Below are 25,379 nucleotides of genomic sequence, written 5' to 3' on the forward strand. Positions count from 1 at the left end.
TTGATGTGTTTTTAAGGGTATTTATTTACATGGTTTCATTTTTTGAAAATGGCAAATGAAACTGTGCATATGCACAGAAACAATTGCTTCAATCACACAAGATATTTTACACCTTTAAGAAAAATAGATCTGTGACGTTATCGGCTTTGCAGTCCACAGAAGCGCCTTTAAGACTTTCTAAGCGTAGTGTGCCTTCAAATATTTTTTTAATAAGTAAAAAAAAAGTGGTTTTTTTGTTTTGTTTTTTAAAACAGCTTAGAGCTGTTACTGTTGGTGTGCCATCTAATACGTAATGTACCTAATTAACGGTGTTTAGCCTCTGATAGGTGAAGTGGTCGATGACGCTGAATCCCAAAAATTCAAGCTCAAGATGTCAGAGGACTCGCACATGTTATGCTCTATTTAGATTGAGCAGCTATTATACCTTATCTGCCATTCAGCAGATTCTCACAGGACTTTGGAGTACATGAGGGGTAATTAGGAGAACCTCCAAGAGAGAGTGGCACACCCACATAAGTGACAAATACTAGTGACTCTTGACTTCAGTTTAATGATTATGTATTTCACGTCATGTGCGCCATCCAATACAGATCAGTGGCGCCATCCACACCTAGTGAGAACGAGTGTAATTGGATGAATCATATAACGCAAACACTCATTGGTTAGGCTATTCGTCAAATTTGTGCTGACACACAAGGAAATCGTCAGAAGCAAGCAAGTGTTCTACAAACTGCAAACGTGAAGCTGTGTGAAGTGTGTGCCACGCCACAATGTCGGATTCAGAAAAAGATGGCAAAATGTCTGAAAGGTCGGACACAGGCGAGAGCGTATCGGGAGATGGAGACGGAGACCAGCAAGACCTTCCTCATCCTTGGCCCTATCTCAAAGAATTTTTCGAAATAGTCGGGTGCAAAAATGACTCGTGGAAAATGCAATGCAAACTCTGCACACCCAAGACCCCCGTGTAGAACTAATCAGTTTTCAAATTAAGCTTGCAATTCATATAGTGGCATCTACCTTTTTGTGTGGGTTTTTTTAAAAAATAAATAAATAAATGTTTCATTTAAAGGTTACTTTATACTTTTATACTTTAAGTAGGTTTTGGAGCACATACTTTTTCACTTTTACTTGAGTAAAGAGGTCAAGTTGATACTTCAACTTTTACCAGAGTGTTTGTAAACTTCAGTATCTATACTTCTACTTAAGTAACAAATGTGTGTACTTTTGACACCACTGTTGAGGCATGACCATAACAACAACACCCCTCATATGTATGCCACCGAGCCTTTCACTCAACTCTCTACCCTCTCAAACAGACTATAAATACAGACTCCTATTAGTCCAGTGTTACATTCTCCCACTCAACCCCCGCCCATTCGCTGTCTCTCACACACAACACAGAGCGAGAGAGCTGCAATGACGTAATGCTGGTCATCTCATTAGACCATATCATAAAAAGCCTGTTGCCACAACAACGGCTCCCTGTATTCCCATGGCAACCAGCCGCCATGTCAAGGTGGTGCATTCTCCCCACGGAGAGGGGAGGAGACTATGACAGCCAATAGTGTGCAATGGAACAGACGTCTGCTGGAGAGGAAGAAGAGGAGGAGGGGGAGGAAGATTGCTTGAGCTTGAACGAGGTGACCCCTGCTGGTCACATTTGGGTATCACAAGAAACATCCTGTGGAATAAAAAAGAAGACTCAGGCCTGAGGATAAAAAAAATTAGTACAGTACGCCAGTGATGATGAAAAAGTAAAGATTCTGAAATATCAGCAACAGCCACTTACAAGCATGAAGTCTGTCTGGCCAAGTTTTTTGAATATATGAAGCACTGCATCATGAACCGAGACAAAGAGCCTGCTCTTTGGGATGGACTCTGAAAAGAAGTTTGCCCTTTCCAGCTGCTCCACCACACAGGCTAAAATATGGTCACATAACAAACAGGAAAGTGTGCATGATGATTAGAGGGAAAGCATTGCATGATTATATATTTATGTTTGACTGTCATGTACAAAAGGGAACAAAGGGGCGCCACTGAGGCTGAGACCATGAAGCCTTCATTATCAAAAGCTGCAGTGCCTTGATTCTCTGTCTCAGTTTTGTCTGGCGTGTCCCCTACCTTGGCAGCCAGCTAGATAGATATCCAGATCAACCTCCCCAAAGTCCCTGAAGATCTGGCAGGGGAAAAAAAATAAAATAAAATTCTTTACATTTGTTTATCAGATATGAAAATGCTTCCTTACTAGTGACACACAAAGATTCACATTATTTAAATATGGAATAATTCAGTTAATCGTTTTACAGACACATACATTTTTCAGCGTCGTCACAGTGACCGTGTCCACAAAGCTGGTTGTAGAAATGTCTAGGATGATGCTGTGCGTGTCTGATCTGAAGGTCTTTCCTTTTTCTTCATCACCGAAATGCGCAACATGGATGTTCTCATAAACATGGCCACCTTTGTTTGAATCTGAGTCTGACATGGGTGTGTCAGCTTGGTAAGCCCAGTTTACTTGGCCTTTGCTAAGGCTATTTGTTGCTGAACTTAAAGCTACGCCATTCTGATTACTCGTCTCCTTTGTTGCTGTGTAGTCCGTCCCCTCATTCAGCTCTGAATCCTTCAAAGAGTTTGTGGCGTTGGCCCGATGGTTCAAGGATTTTTTCTGGCAAAAGGGGGAAATAACGATCAGAAACATACCAAATGAAATTAGCACCATTCCTGTGTCTTTTCAGATGTCATACCTGTTTTTGTGCCTCATTGTTGGCTCTCTTTTTTTCTTTCTTTTCTTTACGCTTCTGCTTTGCATCTCGTTTCTTCTTTGCTATCTGCAGCTTCCCGATGTCAACTCCACTCTGCGCAAAAAGGCCAAGCGTCAGAGTTAAGAAAGAGAAGAGAAAGTGAGACAAGAGGAAGCGATAACGAAAGCAGTTTAAGGTGCTGTAAACGGCAGAAGGGTTACATCGCACATTCATGGACACAGTTACACACACAGTTACACACACCTTCTCTTGAAGGACCTCCAAGTACATGTCAGCATTTGTGAAGCAGATGGTTGCAGATGAACGGAAGATTTTAATTCCTGGAATTTCTTTAGACTGTATTTTAAAAATACAGACAAAAAAAATGGCACATTATATATAATTGCCAACATGCATCATCCATTATGATGTGAATTTTTCCTGTGGTAGTCACAGAAATAAAGAAACCCCATGTACACAGGACTAATGGGAAGACTTAGCATGCTAGAATCGGCCGAGTACAACTGAGGTGAGGTTAGGATAGACGTTTGCCAAACATTAAAGCTCTGGAAACATTTTTATTCTTTCTGGGGCAAAAAGGCAACCGCAATATGTACTGTTCTGTAAAGCATTTTACCATTTGAATTGTCAGAATATAAGATAAATAACTCAAAAGCTAACTTCATGAGTTCTTAAAGAAGTCAACATATGTCAACATAGTCTTTTAACTGTGAATATACAAGTATATGATTTTAAAGAATATTCTTACCTCCCTGTAGGTGTCTGTGTCCAGATACAGGTCAGTGCCTGCTACTTTGCCCAAGACAGAGTAGCGGGGTCTGAAAGATATTAAAATGTCATTGCAAGAAGCACAGCCCTGCAGCCCCATGAAAACCCATTAAAGCCCTACATAACGTGTGCACATTCTACTTAAATAATTGATAACTGGAGGCGTGTAGTTACAGTTGTGTTCTGAAGATAACAGTGAGTATGGAAAAGGCAATGGCGACAACCAGACCCAGGTCCAGGTTCAGCAGGATAGTGCTTGTGAAGGTTACCAGCCACACCAGCTAACAGGGCAGAACAGGAATGTGACAGTGAGTGGCTTCGTCAATGCAGTAAAGTCCAGGCAGTGTTCAGCTGAGCAGGAAGGCAGTTAAAGCCGATTAAGTCTCACCAAGTCAACTTTGTTGGTTTTCCACAGCATGGCCACATCCATGAACTGCTTAGACATTCCTTTCAAATTCACAAACACTATTGTGGATAAGACGGCCTGAGGAACAAACACACAGATTAAATCACACGTATCCACAACTTTATTGGTTAAATGGTGCAGAAAGCAGAGAGCGTTACCTTGGGAAGATCCTCAAAGAGGGAACCTATTTTCAAAACTGTGACCAGCACAATGACAGAGGAGATCACACCTGCAACCTGGCAAGACACACAGTACAATGGATGGGCTATGAGCTAATGCCAAATCAGATGTAATCAAGTAAACTACTGCAAAAATTTCAGGCAACTGGAAGATTGAAATCCTTATTCATTCTGCAAAAAAAAAAAAAAAAGCGTCAGATTGGTGCCAGTTCCATAACAGAACGTCTGTTCTCAAAGAAGCAAAATGCCTGCAAAGGGCTTAACTGTGTTAATTGTTTTCTTTCAAAAGTAGACCTTATTTAGGTTTTCCTATGCAACTTGTATATAGATGACCGATGAATTAAAAGCTATTATTAGACTAGCATTATTTTTTTAAAGCATCCCCCCTTTGCTTCAGGGGCCTGAAGCTTTTGCAAAGTCTTGTGTCAGCGTTTTGCTTTTACTTGTGTCTTGCCCCCCGTGCTCTCCTGGACAAGACTCCGAGACAAAGAGGAAGTCACTGAGTAGCACTGGAAAAAGCCGCCAACCGTGTTACTAAGACCCAGAGCAACCAGCTCCTGGAAGAAGAAAAACAGCAACAACATTTGAATGAGATGTCAAGATTCAATCATAAGAAACGGATGATCTTTGACAGTGAAAACAACATTTGATTGCACAAAGGTCCACTGAAGGGACTATAATTGGATCTTGATTTTAACATGCCTTTAGTCCCTGCACATTGTCTGTTTTGATTTTGTAACTTTTGAGCCAATGACCTAGGTGTATTTTTCATTACCTTTATGGTGTACACATCAACACATTGAGCTGCTGCCACACTGAGAGCAGCTGTCGGCATTTTTAATACACTTGACTGCATAAAGCTTGTTAGGCATCAATGATTTAGCGAGCGTTGCTCTTGGAGGTTCAGGCTGCTACTAACTGATGTCTATCCAGCGCACAAAGATCCCAGTTAAAGGCCTCATACACACTGGAGCATGTAACTATGAGCAATGACAGCAATGAGCGAGAGGGAGCAAAATCTTTATGAAAAAACTCATAAAACACAGTTTGTTTGAGGTGGCTTCTTTATATGAAACTATTCTCAAAAGAACATCAATCATTTGTACAACAAACTGAAAAAATGACTCGGTTTATGAGCAAAGGGCAGTTTAAAGCCAGGCTTTGGTTTTGCATTAAGAATGCAAAATCAGAAGACAGTGCAGAAACAAGGCAAGACAGGACACTTGTTCTTCTGTGATTCCATTCATATGCAATTGTTTCAATCAACTCTTATTTACTCACATCTCATTTGTTTTGTCTGATGCATAAAAAGTGACCCGAGGCAAAAACTCAGCTGTCATTCAGATAAACTGCAACATTTCTCATGTGATGGTATTCTCCCAAATACTTCTTTGACCAATCAGATCAAACTATTAAATGTGTTGCTTTTTGCCTTCAAGGCCAGTAAGAATTACCTGAACTATTTTCATATAAAATAAACTGAGCACTAAGCGCATAACTCTTTGGAGATGTTCCTGTCTCTGCATTCTAGGGGTGGCTTGATCAGAGTCATTTTTCCACTGGCGTGACAGTCATGACAAACTGTGAGTGACTGGAGAGCAAAGTCTTATATCGGGATCAAAGTTTCACTCAGTGATTCAGTCAGGAAGAGCATCGACTGTTTTAAGCTACCACAGTGCGAGTGTGAGTGCATGCTTTCCTCACCTGGTTGCTATCCACCTTGTAGCCATGTTTAAGGGCAAATGTTTTGCCCAGAGATATGTTGATGGCATAGCCCACAATGGCCACAGCAAAAGCATCACCGACAACCTCTGAGAACAAAGTGACATCTGGAGCACGTGGGGGCTTGAGCCTGGAACAGGAGAAAATGATAAATGGTCTAGATTTTGATCACTCACACACAGAACCACACCCAATTGTCAACATTTGCTTTTTTGCACCAAAAAAAAAAAAAAAAAAAGGCCTAAATGGAATTCTCTGAATCTTACTTCAAAGCCAAGCCTCTGAGGAAACTCACTTGGGGATTTCAACACCACCGGAGTTCAACCAGGAGTCTAATTAGAAACTTACAAACACTTTGATCGTGTTTCTGGGCAGCGTGTTACTTTTTCTTTTCACCTTAACGTCCGACAGCTATGAAACGTGGTGATGTGTGTCAGTAAGTTCTCTCTGCCCTGCCCTGCCCATTTCCTTCTCTTTCTCTTACTATTCTGTCAACACGTATATTTCACAACAACAAAGATGGACTCACCCACTGGGAATCTCTCCAACCACATCAATTCCGTATTCATTGTGGAGTCCACAGAAGTGTGTTATGATTGTTGCTGCTATGATCTGTTAGTGGAAAGGGCAATAACGATTCTAATTAAGCATCAGCACATTGGGTGAATTATTATTTTCCACACTCAAACATTTTTGAGTCAATCATTCCTTGGGTCCAGTAGGATAACTGTGGTTATTGTGCCCTCTGCTGGAAGCCTAAATGGTTACGTCTATTGTTCGAGTGTAAATGAAAGAATGGAGGAAAAAGAAGAGGGAGGACTCACAACTACGAGCTCAATAGGGATGGGCAAAGGTAGCTTCTTGCTGTAGCAGGCATTGATTTCTTTGACCACAATGAGAACAGTGAGCGCCACAAGGCTCACCACGAGCTCTGGCACCCTAGTCTGAGGCAGCAGTCTGCAAATATCCACCAGGGTCTGTGAGGAAAGCAGTGCGACAGAGAAGAAATCACCACTGGTGAAAAAGTAGAAAACAAATAATTGATGCAGAGTGAAACCCGCAAAGTAAATGTGTATCTGGGGGTGTTGATGTTTGTTCATTTGGACTCGCTGATATGACATGGAGGCCTCTCAACTATTCGTACTGTCTCTCTTGATTTGTTCAGGTTTCCACAAAACCTTTGTTGTACCAATTCAGCTGCAAGTATACAGCTTTCCCATTGATTGGTTACCTTGTCTTCTTTAAAAAGGGTGGGAAAAAAATAACTTTAGGTAAAGCAGGCCCTAACCGGTGGGCAGCACAACACCATGATGAGCTCATTCCCTGTGAGGAAAAGTTTTTCATTCACAAGTGGTGAATAAACGCAGTCCATTCAAAGCTGACTCATGGGGTATACTGCTAATTACTGTTGGATCCTAATGTAATATGAGTCACTTTTGCAACTTTTAGCTGTAGTGTAGGAGGAGAACATTTTGAAATCTATCATATTTCAACACCATCTAATGCGATCAGTGCTGTAAATCACTTAGTCTTGCACACAGAAATTGATTGCTCAGCACTGTGCATACTGTAGTCCATGTGGGTGTAGTTAAGCTGCCTGATATGATTTTGTTTAAAACTGTGTGAGCATGCATAGTTCCACTTTTATCAGAAATATCAGGGAAACACTTGCACTCACATGTTCAGCTGCACCCATCAGATCAGACAGAAAACAGCTGTGTAGGGCCTTTGAATGAGTATCACACTGTCTGCACTATTATTACCACTGTTGTTGTTTAACACCCTCCAGTCAATGCATTTATAAGTTTGCGCATTTATTGAGCACCTCAATTATTATTGTTTTTGCTCATTAGATGATTAAGGAATGCAAAACAACAGTAAATTAACATATTTGGCCTTTTAGAAAGTAAGCTCAAAAAACACTTTTTCTATAGTATTACATATATGGAATCTGTCATTTTCAGCAGCTACTAAAGTGTCCAGTTTCCTGTCTAAAGGGGTCATTTTCTACTCTCACTTTAATTTTAGAGGTTGTCAACAGGATTTATCTCAGGTGAGAAACAGAACAACATCATTATTTGATCAGCTAGGTGCCTTTTGGTGGTTAGCCAAGCAGCAGAGAACTTGGTTAAATGTAGAGGATTTGTACTTAATAATGATTAGGGTCTTTTGGAATAATGCAGACGTCTTCCTGTTTCACTTAGCTTGAAAAAAAAGTATCTCTTTGAGAATCTGGCACGAGTTTTATTTTGAGTTCATTTTCAACTTGAAGATATCCAAGAAGCTCGTCCTTGATGATAGCACCACATATCAATACACATACTCCACCCCACTGCTGCCTGATTCAAAGTGGTGCCTATTGTCCATCAGTCAGTTTCAACTGTCTATGACACCTCAGAATATTATGTCTTTAGTTATTTATTGGCTTTAACTGGTGGCTGAATCCTTGTAGAGGTGACTCAGCCTTCTTTATGTTGGCTAAGCCTCAGAGCACTTAACATATTATACTCCTGGATGCTCCAGTTGGTTTGCAGATCTTGAATATAGTAGCAGTGAAGGACAATGTGCCACTGCTATTTTAATATTCTTTTTTTTTAATTGTTTTTTTTTTTGCACCTTTTCTTTTCCATTCGTTTTTGGGACTTGGTTAGTTAAACTGAATGAATCATTTAGCCGGTGCTGGATCTGTCTGAAATTCAGGTATGAGTTTGATGAACCGCGATATACTCACATAAATGAGGGTGAGAGGACCGGTGAAGCGAGCTGGTGTCACTCCAAACAGGTACTTTAGTTGGGAGACACACACGTGACATGCGGATCCTGTTGTGTAGCCACGAACGAGAGGCTCAGATAGGTAGGTGACCACAAAGCCAAACCTCACTATCCCCAACAGGATCTTGAGATGAGAAATTTAGAGGGCAAATTACTCAAAAGCAGAGAAATTTGACCGAAGACTTTGTCTCGCTGCAATAGATTGACTTAAAGTTGTAAGCAGAATGGACACACAGAGAAACACACACCTGAAAGATCCCTGCCAAGACTGTGAGGGAGCAGGCTATCTGCACTCTGTACGCGTCTCTTTCATCGATGTTCACCGTTTCTGTGCCATTGGTCCCATTTACCATAAAATTACTGTCTGGTGCCAGCCTCTCGGTCACACTCCCAACCATGATGCTGATCACAGCAAACGTACCTGGACACACACACACGTTCATGCACAAAGACGAAAGGATGAAGCAGTTCATTCCCCATTCCAACATTGCTCACTCACATGTTTCCACCCACCTATGGAGATGTGCCTGGAAGTACCAAAGATGAAGTAGATTAGCACTGGGTAGAGGGAGGTGTAAAGGCCAAACACTGGGCGTAAAGAAGCCAGAAGAGCATACGCCATGCCTGAGGAAACAAATGAAGTGAGACAGCCTGCCCCTTAACCAAAACCATTTCAGTTGTAGATAATGTAGACACAGTTTTGACTGTTAAAATGTTTATGGAATTGATTCCCATTTTGTGGTTGTGAGGCTGACAGGACAGGATTGAATAAAAAGTCTGCAAATTTTTTTTTTTTTTGGTGAGTGGAAAAAACTCATTCCAAAGCGCATACTTATAAATACAAACCCTGTGGCAGATGCATGATGCCCACACTGCAGCCAGACATCAGGTCACCGACTGCATTTTCTCTGAAAGAGTATTTAGGCAACCAGCTGAGAACGGGAATCCAGCTCAGAAGTGTTTGCTTCAGCCTGGGCACCGAACACCTGCAGCAGTCATCACAGAGATACAGAACTCAGGCTACGGGGGTTTCAGCTGTAGTTTTCTGTTTTGTGTCCAAGTTGAAGAAGACTGTGTTTCAAATGTGCCTGCTGATGAGTCACTGAATAATATAACATGCTTTTCAATGCACTGTATAAGGAAGAAGACAAATGAGACTTGTGAACTGCTACAAGTTTTATCAGCTGGCCTTGTAAAGCTGCAACACTGGAAAACACAAGTATATTTATACACTTCTGTTTTCTTCAATTAAAATGGGTTTTAAGGTTTTTCTCTCTTTGGGGTCTTTTTTTTATTCAAGTCATTCTGGTCTGTGATAACAAAACTGGTAAAACTCATATAAATAAGCATCCAAAGAAAAGCTCTTTCACGTGTCAATGACTCTTGAGTAATTTTCATAGGCTGTGCACAGTGACACACACATTAAAACATCTCATTCAGAAAACTAAATTCTCTTATAGCCACTCCAAAGTACTGACATCACAAACTTTTATTTTTTTTGCCTGTGCTTTCTCCTTTGCCTCCATTCTCTGCTTCCTCTTATTCCTACTTTTACCTCAACGACTCCTTCATCTGTTCACTCAGAGTTGGTTTGGTGGACCATGTCCCTTTCTGTGCCACTTCGTTCAGGCGCAACTCATCAAGAACTTCCCTCCGCACAACATATTCCCCAGATGCCAAGTCCATCTCCTCCATGTCCACGTCTGTCTTAAGCAGATCTCTGGACAGTTGCTTTCCGTTTGAATTCCTGCTGCTGTCTGAAGTCCTTATATATGGAAGAGATTACTGCAGGTGACACTGCTGCGTAGCTCTGTACTGACTGACAGCGCTTGTTTTGTTTTTTGAACTGTGGGAGTGACTCGTCCTTTCCTGTCCTTCTAAGAGACACCACCACTCCACACGTCTCTGCTCTGCATGTGCACACCTAAGGTAACGTGTTTGTGTGTAGGCTTTATATAATTAACTTGGTGAAAACAAGTCGAGAGGCCAAACTTTGATAAATGCTCAAATCTTGTAAACCTTACACAGACACCACGTGTCAAATAGTCTACATTTACACACTGAATGCATATGCATTTACACATGTAGTAATCATCGCCTAGTTTTGCTGCATATTGTAGTATCTCTTTTCTGCGCAGCAGACACACTACGATGGTTTTATTTGTGTGTAAGCATGGACGCATCTTATCTTTACAGCTGTCTACCATTCTTTCTCAGGACACAAAGTAATAGCATTTCCATTGTCAGCAGCACAGTTGTGATACGCTTTAACTTGATACGGTAACCCTGAACAAGATAAATTTCCCAAACTACAGTCACACTGTTTGACTCATCATCAAAATGGGAACTTTTTTTTTTCTTTTACCAAATCTACTGTCCGCCTGCACTGCAGAAATCTTCTTTCTACTTGTCACTTTGAGAAGAGAAACCCCACCGCTTTAAATGGAAGCCTAAGCTAACATAATGATAATAGTCATGCCCCAGTTTCTCTTGCAAAAGTTTAAAACGCAGCTTTTACGGTACCAATGCCAAATGTGTGAGAGATGACCTGATTTCAAAGAGCATAAAGTTAAAGATCAATCATTTCTTTAATGTTTTAAGCAAGATTACCTTTTACTTTCCATAGCATGCAATGTATTTGGCTAATTTCACAACTTGTAAACACTCCAAGAAGACAGCTATCTGTTGCCCTGTTCTTGGCTGGCATGTTTTATGTTTTTAATTACTATTTCTGCAAAAGGATTGTCTCGTCGAAGACGTCCTCTTCTATTTCAAAAGAAAAAAACAAAACACACCGACAATTATTTAGTTGTCTGACATTGGTTGGTGCCTATGTCATTTTTTTTCTCGTTTTGCCCTTTAAACTAACAAGTGTAAAGATTATTGACTTATCTTGCTCAGCATTATGAATACAATGTTTAAATGTATGCCTTTTGGAGATCTGTTTAAATCTCCATATTTTACGAAACTGTTCCCGATTCTTTGCCTACAACTGTACCATGATTTAACACATGAGGTCATTTTCTCTTTAATTGATTCTAAAGATCAGAAATGAACAGGTGAAATTAGCTGACTGATACACTGTCGCTGACAGAGCAGTCTCAAACCTTACACTTTTTCATGTCGACTCCAACATGCGCTTGATACTTGAAAGGGGCTAATGTATGACTGTAGCACAAGAGCTTGTTAAAAAAGACAATTACCTTTAAATCAGGTGAGCTTAAAACACAAACACATCAATCACTGGTGGCAGGTCTGCTTAAGATAATCTATTTGAAGTTTATGTTGAGTGAGTTAATGTTTGATAAATTCTTTGTCAAAACCAATTTCCTTGTTGACTGAAGTTGGGTACACCATGAAATGTGAAAACGGCATCTTTGTGCAGAAAACGGGATTAAAAACACGACTCTGCTTAGCCACAAGTAAAAGGAAACATACTTAAAGCAATGCTGAATGCTGGAGTCTTTAACAAGACCAGCACAACCAGCTAAACGATTGGAAAATGGACTAGTTTCTTGTTAAAAATAGGAAAATACATGCTGAAATTCTAACACATGCATGTTTTCTCCCTGCAGGAATGTGTTACTTTTGTAAAGAGAAAAAACAAAAACAAACAAACAAAAAATCCAATGAAACTTTATTTTTTTCAAACATATTGAGCACTTATCTTTACAGCTGTACACTGTGTACAGTCACTTGCTGTACACTAACTGTACGTAGCTCACTGTTTATAGCTCACTTTTCCATACCGTTAATTCTGCTTTTACTGTCTTGTGCCATACTTCTAAAGATTTGCCACAGTCTTTTCTTACATCTTTTAGCTGTATATATTGTTTTATTTTTTAATATATATTTTTTTATCTTCTACTTTATATTTTCTTTCATGTTTATTGCTGTTTGCACCTGGGATAAGAGGGAAATGCTATTTCAATTCTCTGTATGCCCTGTACATATGGCAGCTTTGATAATAAAGTTGACTTGACTTGATCACAGCTTTCCTCAAATGCAGCACTGCGTATCAGTGAAACCTGCTCGGTAGGACACATGGCTTTGCATGTGGTTTGGGTTAGCAGCTTATGGTTTAACATTCTTAAAAGGCTTTATGAAATTTTTACTGATAAGAGTTTAACGCAGTGACAACATATCCATATAAGTAGAAAATTAAGTTGTAAAGCCAAGTTATGGTTGGTTTAATTTCATTTTATATGGAGCAGCTTGTGAACACAGTTTCTATAATGATACATTTTGTTAAATACATTTATTTTATGCTTCAGCCCGACAGCCCCACTGTTCAGAACGCATTACTTTGCACTTTAGAATCAATCCTGTGTTGTCTTGTTGTCACCATGCCTGCTTAAGTTTTTGTGTATTCTTGTGACTGCCACAGTATCAGCATTTACAAAGAGAAACAACTTATTCAAAGGAGGACATTTCACTATGACAAAAATAACTAACAGCAATAGATGACTGTTGAAGGAAACACTCTTCCATATTAACTTTGGCCCCGTCACACACGCATTTGATGACCAAGCACAGTTGAAAGCACAACTAGTGTAAGCTTGAAGATTGTTTTCACACACATTGTTACGCAGGGCACATGAATAATCCTATATACTGCTCTTTTGGATCCAATAACAAGCGGAAAAACTGGGTTACGCACACACTCAAACATTCTTAAAACGGACTCCCTGTTATCTTGAGATTGAAGCAGTCTGAGTGTTCAGACTATAGGATGCTGCCACACACCTGTTTGCTTGCATTATCTCTTATCAAAAAGTAAATAGAGAGATAAGTGTTTCACCTGCTAGAATGAAGAGCTAAAGTTTTTTTGTGTTATGTGTTAAACCTTTTGGAAATCAATCAGTTCTTCTTCTTTTTTTAACTTCCTCTCCAAAATTTATTTTCCAAATTCAACATTGAATTCAAATTCATGTTATAAAACAGCAAAGAAAGCTAGATGTAGCATTTACACTGTGGCATAGGATGATTAAAACAACGAAAAGGTAAGAGATGCAGGGGATAGAGAAGTCTGTGAAGAACTGTCCTCAGTTGCAGGACAGGAATGTGTGAAAGTGTGGGAATGTGGGTAAGAATGCAAGAACATTTCTTTAGAATTTGCAGTGATCAAAATCACAGCAGCCCCTTATCATTAAACACTAAACAGAAGAAGTTTGGAACTACTGATGGCCTCCCAGAAGGATTGAGCAATTAGGAACTAAGTGTCTTGAACCCTCAGCACTCCAGTAATTAAGTTTCCATGCGTGGAGTGACCAGACAGAAGCCATTCCACATAAAGAAAGCATGTGACAGTCCTACTGGGAGTTTGCCAAAAACCTCCTCAATGACTCTCAAGCCATGAAGAATAAAATCCTCCCATCTTATAAACAAATCAGGTTGAGCACACTGACCTATTTGCCAGGCCTTGATCAGGAATTAATTTCAACCATCCTTACGGTCAAGCAAGGTGGCATTACTCTGTTTGAATGCCCAGCACAGGAGTCATTTCAGTAAAACTCAATGAAAGTTGGGGAGAGACCCAGCCAGAGTCTGGATGTAAGACAGTGGAGCCGTTTAGAGAGAGAACTGAACCTGGCTGAGCACTGATGCTCCCTATCCAACCAAGCTGAAGGTAAAAATATGTGCAAAGAAATATTGGAGAAACGTGCAAAGAAAAAATGTGCCATGCTCGTATGATCAATCACGGGAAGACTTGAGACGATCATTTTTTTCCAAAGGTGCTTTGACTAAGTAGTCGGGAACTAAAACCAAAACATCTGAAAAACTGGAAAATGTCTGAAACCTTTCAGCTGGAACAACCGGTACACTGAGATTCATATGTGGAAATTGAAATCTTCTTGAGGTAAACGTTTGGCCAAAGGTGCCAATGAAGGGGTGGGTTTAGAGCTGACAGGTTTGACAGTTCCACTGGTGCCTGTAGCACGTTTCACAAGCGGAAACACCACCTGAACATGTGTCATTGATTAATCTACGCTGCCGATAAACTGCCCATAAACTTTGCTCCTGTGGTTGTGTAATGCAGTATGCTTGACTGTGCATAAAAACACCGTGAGACAGCAATCAGCCCGAAATAACACTGAATAAAACCCCAAACAACTCACTTGGGAGGAAGACACACTTCCTGCTATAAACACCCATCATGTGCTTTGTGTTCATCCACTTTTGTGGATCTTTAAGTGTGTTCTTCTTTTGTCCTAACCCTATAACTTTTTCGAAATCCACCATCATAATCAGAGGAAGACAACCATATAACCATAAAATCTGCTTTGAAGTGTTCTGTAACTTCAGGTATTTCTAATGCCCATGTTGGTGAGTTAATTCAAGTTGAATAAAACTGTGATTTGGGATTAGAAGTTATATCAGTGCGGGGCAGGGCATCTATAGTAGCTGTAATCTTTGTGCTATTCTGAAACTTTGTGCTATTTTGAAACTGTCTGAAACAGTTAACAATGGAATGCAATGGTTTGTGAATGAAAATGTATAAACCCTTTTTATTGTTGACCGAGTGACTGATTCATCTAGATTTTTTGAACAGGGGACAAAAAGCACAGCAATAAAAGAAAAGAGAAGACAGTCTTTGACACAGCAACTTATTATGGAGATTTCCAGTATTTTACTGTTTCTATGTTGTAGATTAGAGCTAAAGACATTCACATGATTAAATTATGCAAGCCAAAACTGCCCATGTCTGCAGTCATTCGTTTTAAAACCCCAGTTCCATAAATATTGGGATGTAAAATGTAAATAAGAAAAGAATCAACACCTCCAAACCTGAGACCATGGTCCTCGGCCGGAAAAGGGTGGAATGCCCTCTCCGGGTTGGGAATGAGATCCTTCCCCAAGTGGAGGAGTTCAAGTATCTCGGGGTCTTGTTCACGAGTGAGGGACGAATGGAACAGGAGATTGACAGGCGGATCGGTGCGGCGTCTGCAGTGATGCGGGCTCTGCACCGGCCCGTCTTGGTGAAAAAGGAGCTGAGCCAGAAGGCGAAGCTCTCGATTTACCGGTCAATCTATGTTCCTACCCTCACCTATGGTCACGAGCTTTGGGTAGTGACCGAAAGAATGAGATCGCGAATACAAGCGGCCGAAATGAGTTTCCTCCGCAGGGTGTCTGGGCTCTCGGTCATCCGGGAGAGGCTCGGAGTAGAACCGCTGCTCCTCCGCGCCGAGAGGAGTCAGATGAGGTGGCTCGGGCATCTGGTTAGGATGCCTCCTGGACGCCTCCCTGGTGAGGTGTTCCGGGCCCGTCCCACTGGGAGAAGGATCGAACAGCCCACATCAAGGGGTCCGGCACTCCATACTCCCGAAGGACCCCCCATAAGAGTCCCCGAGGGACACAGTCGAACGCCTTCTCCAAGTCCACAAAGCTCATGTAGACCGGTTGGGCGAACTCCCATGCCCCCTCCAGGATCCTGCGGAGGGTATAGAGCTGGTCTAATGTTCCACGGCCAGGACGAAAACCACACTGCACCTCCTGAATCCGAGATTCGATTATCCAGCGGATCCTCCTCTCCAGTACCCCCGAATAGACCTTACCAGGGAGGCTGAGGAGTGTGATCCCCCTATAGTTGGAACACACCCTCTGGTCCCCTTTTTTAAAGAGGGGGGCCGCCACCCCGATCTGTCAGTGCAGAGGCACTGCCCCCGATGTCCACGTGATGCTGCAGAGGTGTGTCAACCAAGACAGCCCTACAACATCCAAATGGGAGGCCCCACGTCCGAGCTCCCCAACTCTGCTTCCTCATCGGAAGGCGTGTCGGTAGGATTGAGGAGGCCCTCGAAGTAATCCCCCCACCGACTCACGACGTCCCTAATTGAGGTCAGCAGAGCCCGCCCTGACCATACACGGTGTTGACGGTGCACCGCTTCCCCCCCCTGAGCCGCCGGATGGTGGACCAGAAACTCTTCGAGGCCGTCCGGAAATCATTCTCCATGGCCTCCCCGAACTCCTCCCAAGACCGAGTTTTTGCCTCAGCAACCGCCGAGGCTGCGTTCCGCTTGGCCTGTCGGTACCCATCAGCTACTTCCAGAGTTCCACTGGCCAAAAAGGCCCGATAGGACTCCTTCTTCAGCTTGACGGCTTCCCTCACCACTGGGGTCCACCAGCGGGTTCGGGGATTGCCGCCACAACAGGCACCGACCACCTTACGGCCACAGCTCCGGTCGGGCGCCTCAACAATGGAGTCACGGAACATGGCCCATTCGGGCTCAATGTCCCCCACCTCCCCCGGGACATGGTTGAAGCTCTGTCGGAGATGGGAGTTGAAACTCCTCCTTACAGGGGATTCCGCCAGCCGTTCCCAACAGACCCTCACAATACGTTTGGGCCTGCCAGGTCTGACCGGCTTCCTCCCCCACCAGCGGAGCCAACTCACCACCAGGTTGAATGCTCCGCCCCTCTCTTCACCCGAGTGTCCGGGACATACTGCCGCAAGTCCGACGATACAACCACAAAGTCGATCATCGAGCTGCGGCCTAGGGTGTCCTGTTGCCAAGTGCACATATGGACACCCTTATGCCTGAACATGGTGTTCGTTATGGAGAGTCTGTGACGAACACAGAAGTCCAATAACAGAACACCACTCTGATTCAGAATGGGGGGGCCGTTCCTCCCAATCACCCCTTTCCAGGTCTCACTGTCATTGCCCACGTGAGCATTGAAGTCCCCCAGCAGGACGAGGGAGTGTCCCGGAGGAGCACTCTCCAGTGCCTCCTCCAGGGACTCCAAAAAGTGTGGGTACTCTGAACTGCTGTTCGGTGCATAAGCACAAACAACAGTCAGGACACGTCCCCCCACCCTAAGGTGGAGGGAGGCTACCCTCTCGTCCACCGGGGTAAACCCCAATGTACAGGCTCACAGCCGGGGGGCAATAAGTATGCCCACACCTGCTCTACACCTCTCACCACGGGCAACTCCAGAGTGAAAGAGAGTCAAACCCGTCTTGAGGAGGCTGGCTGGAGCCCAAGCCATGCGTTGAGGTGAGTCCGACTATATCTAGACGGAACCGCTCAGCCTCGCGCACCAGCTCAGGCTCCTTCCCCAGCAGAGAGGTGACGTTCCACATCCCAAGAGCCAGCTTCAGTAGCCGAGGATCAGACCGCCAAGGTCCCCGCCTTCGGCTGCCACCCAGCTCACAAAGCACCCGACCCCCTTGGCCCCTCCTCACGGGTGGTGAGCCTGTCGGAAGGGGGGACCCACGTCATTTCTTCGGGCTGTGCCCGACCGAGCCCCATGGGCACAGACCCGGCCACCAGGCGCTAGCCGTGGGCCCCACCTCTGGGCCTGGCTCCAGGGGGTAGGCCCCGATGACCCGCGTCCTGGCGAAGGAACGCTTTGTCCAACAATATTATACATCGTAGGGGGTTTTTGTGAGCTGTTCTTTGTCTGGTCCCTCATCTAGGATCTGTTTGCCTTGGGTGACCCTACCAGGGACTTAAAGCCCCTGGAAACATAGCTCCCAGACTCATTGGGGTGCGTAAACCCCCCCACCATGGTAAGGTGAAAGCTCATGGGGGGGCTCATTTTACAGTGTCAGCCAAATAACATTGGCTCATCTTGAATCTGATGGCAGCAACACATCTCAAAAGAGTTTTGATTGGACCAGCTGAATGAACTTATTATCAAACCACATTCTACTTTCAAGATCTGTATCATGTATGGGAGGGTTAATAACTGAACAGTAGGACTAAATAGGAATGTCTTGTTTTCTGCAGTTATGTTGTCTTGTTCCAAGTTATTGTAGAACATTCCTACATAGTAGGCAAAGATGAATGGCTGACCAAGTACTACTTATCTGCTGAGCTGCTCAAATCAAACCTAATGTGGCAGATTTAACTGGTGACATCAGGCCTGACTGCCAGCTAACAAATTTAGCTTTGTTTGACGCAAGCATGGCATCAAACAATGGCACGTCTGATAACAGTAACGAACCCTTTGTCGTGGCAAAAATAGAAGCTCTATTAAATTGAAATAATTGATTAACTTGAGACAATGGCTTTGAAATATAACTGGAAACAAGGAGGTTATCAGGTTTCATATCAAATAACACATGGAAAACAGGTAAATATGTTGTAACTAAGTGATAATCAAACTCAAATATTTCTTCCATTTACCCACTTTGATACCAACCTGGTTTCCCAGATTTGTATATTCTAACAGTCTTGGAGGACTTGAAGGAGGTCTGAGTTGGATGTTTTTTCCTTTTCTTTCTTCTTGCTTTTTTTGTGTGTGTGACCCCCTACTGACCAAATTTTTGAGGATCTTTAAATGCTGTTCATGAATTAAATCTTTTTGAAAATCATTTTATTTGTCCATTTTTTGTGAAACAAAATTGTGGAGAAAATAATACGTTTCAAATTCCAACAGAGTGTCAAACTGTTTGAATGAGAGGAACTACAGTATATCCACCTCCAGAAACCTGAAGTGACCAACAGCTCCACTCGCACTTGCTGCTCTATTTTAAGCTTATTTTACTTGGGGGCATGCATTTGCCCCCCTCCTGCACTCCCTAACAGTAAATAGCACAGAACGCAAGAGAGATCTGCCAGCACATGAAAATAAACCAGCCTGCCATGCAGCTTAAGATATTAAATCTAAAGTAAAATCAGTTTGGAAAGTTCTAGATCTTGGCCTTGGATAGCGTTTGGACACAACTGGTATGACAACTGCTTTTCTGCTTGTGCCTTTCTGAAGTCCATGCTAAAATGCTATCTCTCAGACTGAGCTGTCTGTGCATGCCTCTGAGGTGATCTGCGTATGTTTAGCTCACACACTGACTGTGTCATGATCGACTATCGGCTCAGGGGAGGATTCAGTTTTAGATAGCGTTCAGCATGAGGGAGACCATTTGGGATCCTTGCAATCCAATTTTTGTTAATATATCAGTAATAAAACGTATCAGAAACACATTTTTTTGCGTTGCCCCAGTTGCACCATCTATTCGTTTTTGATTTCTTCAATGAAAAGTGAGAGAGGCGCCGACCCCATGAATATTTCTGGCAGCACATTGATTGTCCAGTAAACTGACATGTCTCCACAAAGTTTTGTGCGTCAGTATGTTCATGTTTTGGAACGATATCCGTCAGTGGAGATAAACTTGCAAAAACAGTTCAGTTATAACAAGCAGTGCTTGTTAACAACAGATGGTGCAATCCTGAGTCATTGAGAAGGAGCATCGACTGCACCCTACATGTTGAACTGTTGTCTGTGAGTTTCTGCTGTCCGTGTTGTCAACCGAAAGAGCTCACCTGCGTTACCTAGGTAACAACCAGGCAACTCAGCTGGAAAAAAAAACATTCAAACCCTTTAATTAAATGAAAATGATAAATGTTGTTGTTTTCTAGACACAGAACTGTTCATCAGCAATCCTGTGTGTTTCTTTGCTCCGTCCCTCTCTTTAACAACACACAGTAAAACATTTGGAAACTGAGGAACCCTCTTGAAATAGATTTAAAAGAGAAATCAGTTTCAGTTCAATAAAAAAATGTGTCAAAGTCGTGAGCAGAATGTTTATCTGTCCACTTGATATGGGTTTTATATGATTTCTATGAGTCATACATTTATGTTTCACAGGTCAGTTTGGAGTATCTGCCTCCCAGGGGCTCTCTTAATTCTTTCTCTGATGTGTTTGGCACCACCACAAGGTGTTTCTCTCTGAGCAGACTGAAGTGGTGCAGACAACCTGAACAAAAATTCATGGAGACTGGGGGGGAGCTCTCTGCTCAGGGAGAACACGGCTCACTTCTTCTCAGGCAGCTGGAGAGAATGAGAGCAGCCAAGGAACTGACCGATGTGGTGCTGCTGGCTGAAGGGATTCCCTTTCCTTGCCACAAGGTGGTGCTGTCCGCATTCAGCCCTTACTTCCAGGTAAAATGCCCTTCTGGGATACTAATATCATTGAGGATAATACATGATACAACCTGTGTTTTGCAGAGCATGTTACAAGCAGGCATGTAGATTGTGCGTTATATTCTGATTAATCTTGGTGTGCAGGCCATGTTTACATGTGGTTTAAGGGAGACCCGAGGGGGAGAGGTGCCTCTCAGGGACACACCGGCCCAGAGCCTGGAACTGTTACTGGACTACATGTACCGCGCTGAACTTCCCCTTTCCAACAACAATATACAGGGAGTGGCTGCTGCTGCCTTCTTGCTCCATGTAGACGGAGCTTTTAGGTGAGAAAAGAAACTCTAAAGTGGGGTGACTTATTTCTCCAACAACTAATAAACACATTAAAGAATGTTTAAGCATAATTAGAAAGTGATGATATATATATTTTTTTCCCTTTTTACAATCTTGTCGATTATTCAAGGTTGTGTCAGAGTCACATGGAGGCTTGCATGGACCCATCAAACTGTATCGGTCTGTACCACTGGGCCAGAGATCTTGGGGCTACTGGTCTCGCTGACTGTGCCTTGAAATACCTCTGTCAACACTTTGCACAGGTTTGACATTCAGTGTCAAATATTTTCCCAACTGGGGCAATCAAATTTAGTTTCTGGCTCCAGGATAAAACATGTTTTATACGTATTATCACTTTGCTTCTTCAGATTTATATTGCCATGCTCAAGTGTAGAGACAGGTACTTTGGAAATTACAAGTGTCTTTTAATACAACATTCCTCTCCATTAGTCTTTACTATTAACCTGTAGTAATTCCTCACTTTTCCACTTTTTTACCAATTTTTTTTTTTTTTTTTTTTGCATTTATGTCCTGCTGTCTTTAGGTTTGTGAGGAAGAAGAAGTGTTGGAGTTGGATGCCCAAAGTCTTGGGGATCTGTTGGGTTCAGATAACCTCAACATATCGCAGGAAGGGGTTGTGCTGGAACTGGTGCTGCGTTGGATTGAGAGGCGCAGGGGTGACACGCAGAGCGAAGCCCAGGCTGCGGAGTTACTCAGGCGTGTACGGCTGGAGCTTGTGGACCCTGGATTTCTCCAGAAAGCAAGAAGGAGAAACCCTGTGAGAGAACCAATTATCAAAGTCACAGTGCTTTGTCCACATTTGTCATCTAAAGAGAGAGAAAAATAGAGAATTAAACATAGTTTCATGTCTGTTTGAACCTTCTAGGTGCTGCTACAGGATGCAGAGTGCTTTGGGATGACTGATGCTGCTCTGCAGACCTCAGGTCTCTGTGAGACATCAGCTCCACCTCGCCCGCCACTTCGATATGGCATGGAAACTACTGACTTGCTGCTCTGTTTGGGTGGAGTAAATACAGAGGGTGTGCCATCTCGACGTGGGGGACTTGCTGACCTCAGTTTTTGCTTTTCCCCTCGTGGCAGAAAAAATTACTACATCTCCTCTCCACTGAGAGGCTGTGAAGGTGTGGCGCAGATCACAGCAGGGGCAGTGACCCGAGATAACAACATAGTGGTGGCCGTAGAGGCAGAAGATCAACGCAGAATGAAGAGGGTTGATATCTTCAGGTGTGTAACTGCTAATAGGTAAACAAATGCATATTTCTAAATAGCCCTGCTCTGACAATCTGTACTGCCTGTGTATGTTCCAGGTACAGTAACTCAGAGGAGAACAGCTGGGTGGAGTTGTGTTCAGCACCCTACAGGGACATGTATGCGTTAGGGCTTGTAGGGGAGTCCCTTTATTTGATTGGTGGTCAGATGAAAGTGCGTAATCACTATATGATTACTGACAGTGTGGACAGATGGTCACTGAAGAGAGGAGGTAGCTGGCTGAGCTTCGCTCCTCTACCACTTCCTTTAGCCTGCCACTCTGCTGTGAGCCTGAAGGAGCATATCTACGTTCTGGGGGGTTGGACTCCACAGGTACCCAGACCCATCAAGGAATGTAGTTTTGTTCTTGGTCATATAAATGCTGTAGAGTTATGCCCATGACCAAGGAAATGCTGCTTAATTATTGAATAAAAAAATCTGTCTTTCTACAATGGCAGCATCAATTCTCGATGCCGCTGAAATATTTTGCAGATGGACAGGGTCAGGGCAGCCATGTCTTGACATGTGCTCTGTTTTCTCTGTGATTTGTTCTATGTGAAAGGATTTCATTTTGTGGTCCTGATTAGCCCTGAGGAACCATTCCATTTCTAACATGTAAAAACAGTGGTATTAAAAGTGTAAAACCAATATTTTTTTAATGCAGGAAATATAATGCATTTACTTTAAATTCCCTAACAATGTGAATTTGGTATGGCAAGACTTTGGCACCATCTACTGGTAACATTAAAAAAAAGCTTTTCAAACGCTAATTTCATGAAGGACTTTATACAGAAATCCGACACACAACACAGTAAAATCTGCTGACTGACCTAAAAAAGACATGGAGAAATGTCCAGTGTGACACTGTTACATTTGGTGCTACTTCTGAGTTTTCAATTATCTATAAAGTGTCTTGACTTTTTCTTCCTTTCATTGCCCTAAATCTCTCCTCTCATCCATTAGTATCAGCCAGATGACGAGCCTGACAAGCTGAGTAACAGAGTGTTTCATTATGACCCTGGCAAAGACAGGTGGACAGAGTGTGCCAGGATGAAATACTCCAGGTACCGCTGTGGCACAGCTGTCCTAAATGGAGAAATCTACATATTAGGTCAGACTGCAAAACTATGTTACATTTCCAAATATGCAATTTGATTGATATTAAGCTTTGCCCATGTGAGCAGAGAACCTGTGTTTTGTATGTGTGTGTGTGTGTGTGTGTGTGTGTGTGTGTGTGTGTGTGTATGTGTGTGTGTGTGTGTGTGTGTGTGTGTGTGTGTGTGTGTGTGTGTGTGTGTGTGTGGGTGTGTGTGTTTTCCAGGTGGTATAGGGTGTGATGGAGAGGACCACGGACAATCACGTTGCTGTCTGAGCTCTGTGGAGGTCTACAATCCAGATACAGACACCTGGAGGACAGGACCGACGCTCCCCACATCCCTACTTTCCCTTCGAAGCAACGCCTCCAACACAGGAGTGGTAGAGGGAAGGCTCTACCTCTGTGGATACTACAAGGGGGCCGGTCAGTGTATTCAGCTGATATAGTGCAGTCCCTGGGTATATTTCCACCACATTGATTTGGGAAGGTGGTATGTACAAGTATGTCTGACTATGACACGCAATTGGATCATGCAACTTTGCTGACATCCAATATGTCTGGTTAGGCTTTGGAGGCAGCGCTATGGGTTAGTGAGCGTAGCTTCTAAGTTAACATAATGAACTCTATGGGAACTGAGTTGGATGATCCAATTCCAAATTCCTGTAGACTGCAGTGAGAGGCTAACCCTAAAGGTTGAAGTTCCTGCTGTTGCACAAACATAAGAATTTTGAGTTAGAGTTAGAAAATTCAAGTTAACTGATGAGACTGTCTCTGGAAATTAGATTTTGATCAGCCGTCACTGACATACTTTCTCTCATGGCTGCAGGCCGTCATGAGATCATCACCAAGGAGATCTTGGAATTGGACCCTGCAAACAATGTGTGGACGGTGGTGGAGAGACGAGCAGCCATGCAGGACAGCTATGATGTCTGCCTAGTTGCTAATCTAAATCCTCGAGACCTTTTCACACCCTAATGGACCCCCTTATGACAAATAAGTGTGAAAAGTGAATATATTCCCTTTGAAATCTTTCTCTTTTTTTGCCAAAAATTATCTGCCAATATCCACTTTCCTTCCTTCTCCTTTTGCCTTCCAAGCAGTAGTTTTGTCGGTGCTCTTTTGGTTCCAGTTAATGTGTCGGGTTTTTTGTCACCCTTTTCTTGTATTCATGTTCCTTAAAAATAAGAAAACAATAAAAACGTTGGATGCAAACTGCAGATTCTGAGCTGCACCTCATCAAAGAGCAGTCTCTCCTTCTGTCCCATTGTCACATTTGTACTGTGTAGCGCTGATCAGGAAGGAGGCTGTCTCTCTATACATACTGTAAGAGATGGATGGTGTCAATGCAAGTTCATGCAAATGGTAAAAAAATAAATCTGGAGCAAAACAGAGATTAAAATATCTTGTTTAAAATTCAAATAATTCTAACGACAGATTATAAACAAATTTGGTTAAAAAAACAAAAAAACATAGTCTTTTTTTTCTTTTTTAAACCAAAAGCTTTGAAGACGCATTTTCACATCTTTGGATTCCATAACAATGTTATCAAGTGTTCACCAATCCTGGACCAAAAACATAGCACGTGAGAACGCAGCAAAATTCTTCGGATATAGTTTCGGGATTCTGTGAGACTTTGATGAAGATGCAAATGTAGATACATTGTGTATCTACTATATTATTACTACTATGTATAAGTATAACTATGTACTGGGGTGTATCTGAATTGAATCATAATTAAAACAACAAGTGTCCTCCTGCAACAATACGAGGGCAGGTGTGCCAGTGGGAGTGATGTACACAAACGTGGGAAACTCCCCTCACATTCCCAGAAATGATACCAGCTTGGCCGCACTGGGCTCACTAAACAATCATGCTGCGGTGGGTGCTGGTTCTGGCTGTGCGTGAGTGACTAAAACCTGCTTCCTCTTTTTAAGCTGTTAACCTGCATGTGTTCACACTGTCTTTTTATTTTCATGGTAGACTTTTGTTGACTTGATTATTCTTAATTTTCAATATCATAGCCAATTGTTGTTAGTTATTGTGTAACTAAGGCTTTGTCTAATGTGATTGCGTCTGGGACAGTATATGGAAACTCAGTTGATACCGTGAACTTAGTTAACCGACCCTATTCGATACTGTGTCTAATACTGGATTCAAATTGCGTACAGAAATTGGAGTTAAGTATTTAACTTAAACGGAGCAAT

The 25,379-nt window shown here is 42.6% G+C and overlaps 2 protein-coding genes across 3 annotated transcripts; one reads left to right on the forward strand and one right to left on the reverse strand.

Moving 5' to 3' along the window:
• Nucleotides 1-33: 33 nt before the first annotated feature.
• Nucleotides 34-10,304, reverse strand: slc26a6l2 (solute carrier family 26 member 6, like 2). Its single transcript, XM_075475505.1, has 19 exons — nt 10,165-10,304; nt 9,456-9,595; nt 9,123-9,233; nt 8,858-9,030; nt 8,569-8,733; nt 6,662-6,814; nt 6,367-6,449; nt 5,820-5,967; nt 4,559-4,672; nt 4,095-4,172; nt 3,919-4,014; nt 3,705-3,811; nt 3,511-3,580; nt 3,006-3,098; nt 2,745-2,855; nt 2,315-2,665; nt 2,122-2,176; nt 1,790-1,920; nt 34-1,681 (listed from the first exon to the last, which is right to left on the reverse strand). Exons 1-19 carry the CDS (start codon nt 10,302-10,304, stop codon nt 1,655-1,657), a joined length of 2,346 nt encoding a protein of 781 aa, XP_075331620.1. The 3' UTR covers nt 34-1,654.
• An 8,851-nt stretch (nt 10,305-19,155) lies between these two features.
• On the forward strand, nt 19,156-24,415 carry LOC142390301 (kelch repeat and BTB domain-containing protein 12-like). Of its 2 annotated transcripts, none has more exons than XM_075475695.1 (10): nt 19,156-19,285; nt 20,202-20,495; nt 20,622-20,803; nt 20,941-21,073; nt 21,355-21,588; nt 21,697-22,055; nt 22,139-22,412; nt 23,043-23,190; nt 23,401-23,598; nt 24,002-24,415. In XM_075475695.1, exons 2-10 carry the CDS (start codon nt 20,325-20,327, stop codon nt 24,148-24,150), a joined length of 1,848 nt encoding a protein of 615 aa, XP_075331810.1. In that variant the 5' UTR covers nt 19,156-19,285; nt 20,202-20,324; the 3' UTR covers nt 24,151-24,415. The 2 variants fall into 2 exon arrangements, with proteins under 2 accessions (XP_075331810.1, XP_075331811.1); XM_075475696.1 differs by having other exon boundaries at nt 20,273-20,495.
• The last annotated feature ends 964 nt before the right edge of the window (nt 24,416-25,379 follow it).

This window comes from Odontesthes bonariensis, chromosome 10, assembly GCF_027942865.1.
Source record: "Odontesthes bonariensis isolate fOdoBon6 chromosome 10, fOdoBon6.hap1, whole genome shotgun sequence".
Lineage (NCBI taxonomy): Eukaryota > Metazoa > Chordata > Actinopteri > Atheriniformes > Atherinopsidae > Odontesthes > Odontesthes bonariensis.

What these genes read in the sequence shown, in the direction of transcription:
- slc26a6l2 (XM_075475505.1), bottom strand. Translation starts at nt 10,304, where the DNA reads ATGGAGGAGATGGACTTGGCATCTGGGGAATATGTTGTGCGGAGGGAA. An exon ending in TTCCAGGCACATCTCCATAG is followed by an intron (nt 9,031 to 9,122) that starts GTGGGTGGAAAC and finishes GTGTGTGTCCAG; the next exon opens with GTACGTTTGCTGTGATCAGC. An exon ending in TCTTTGAGGATCTTCCCAAG is followed by an intron (nt 4,015 to 4,094) that starts GTAACGCTCTCT and finishes TTTGTTCCTCAG; the next exon opens with GCCGTCTTATCCACAATAGT.
- LOC142390301 (XM_075475695.1), top strand. Translation starts at nt 20,325, where the DNA reads ATGGAGACTGGGGGGGAGCTCTCTGCTCAGGGAGAACACGGCTCACTT. An exon ending in TCTGTCAACACTTTGCACAG is followed by an intron (nt 21,074 to 21,354) that starts GTTTGACATTCA and finishes TGCTGTCTTTAG; the next exon opens with GTTTGTGAGGAAGAAGAAGT. An exon ending in TGGATACTACAAGGGGGCCG is followed by an intron (nt 23,599 to 24,001) that starts GTCAGTGTATTC and finishes TCATGGCTGCAG; the next exon opens with GCCGTCATGAGATCATCACC.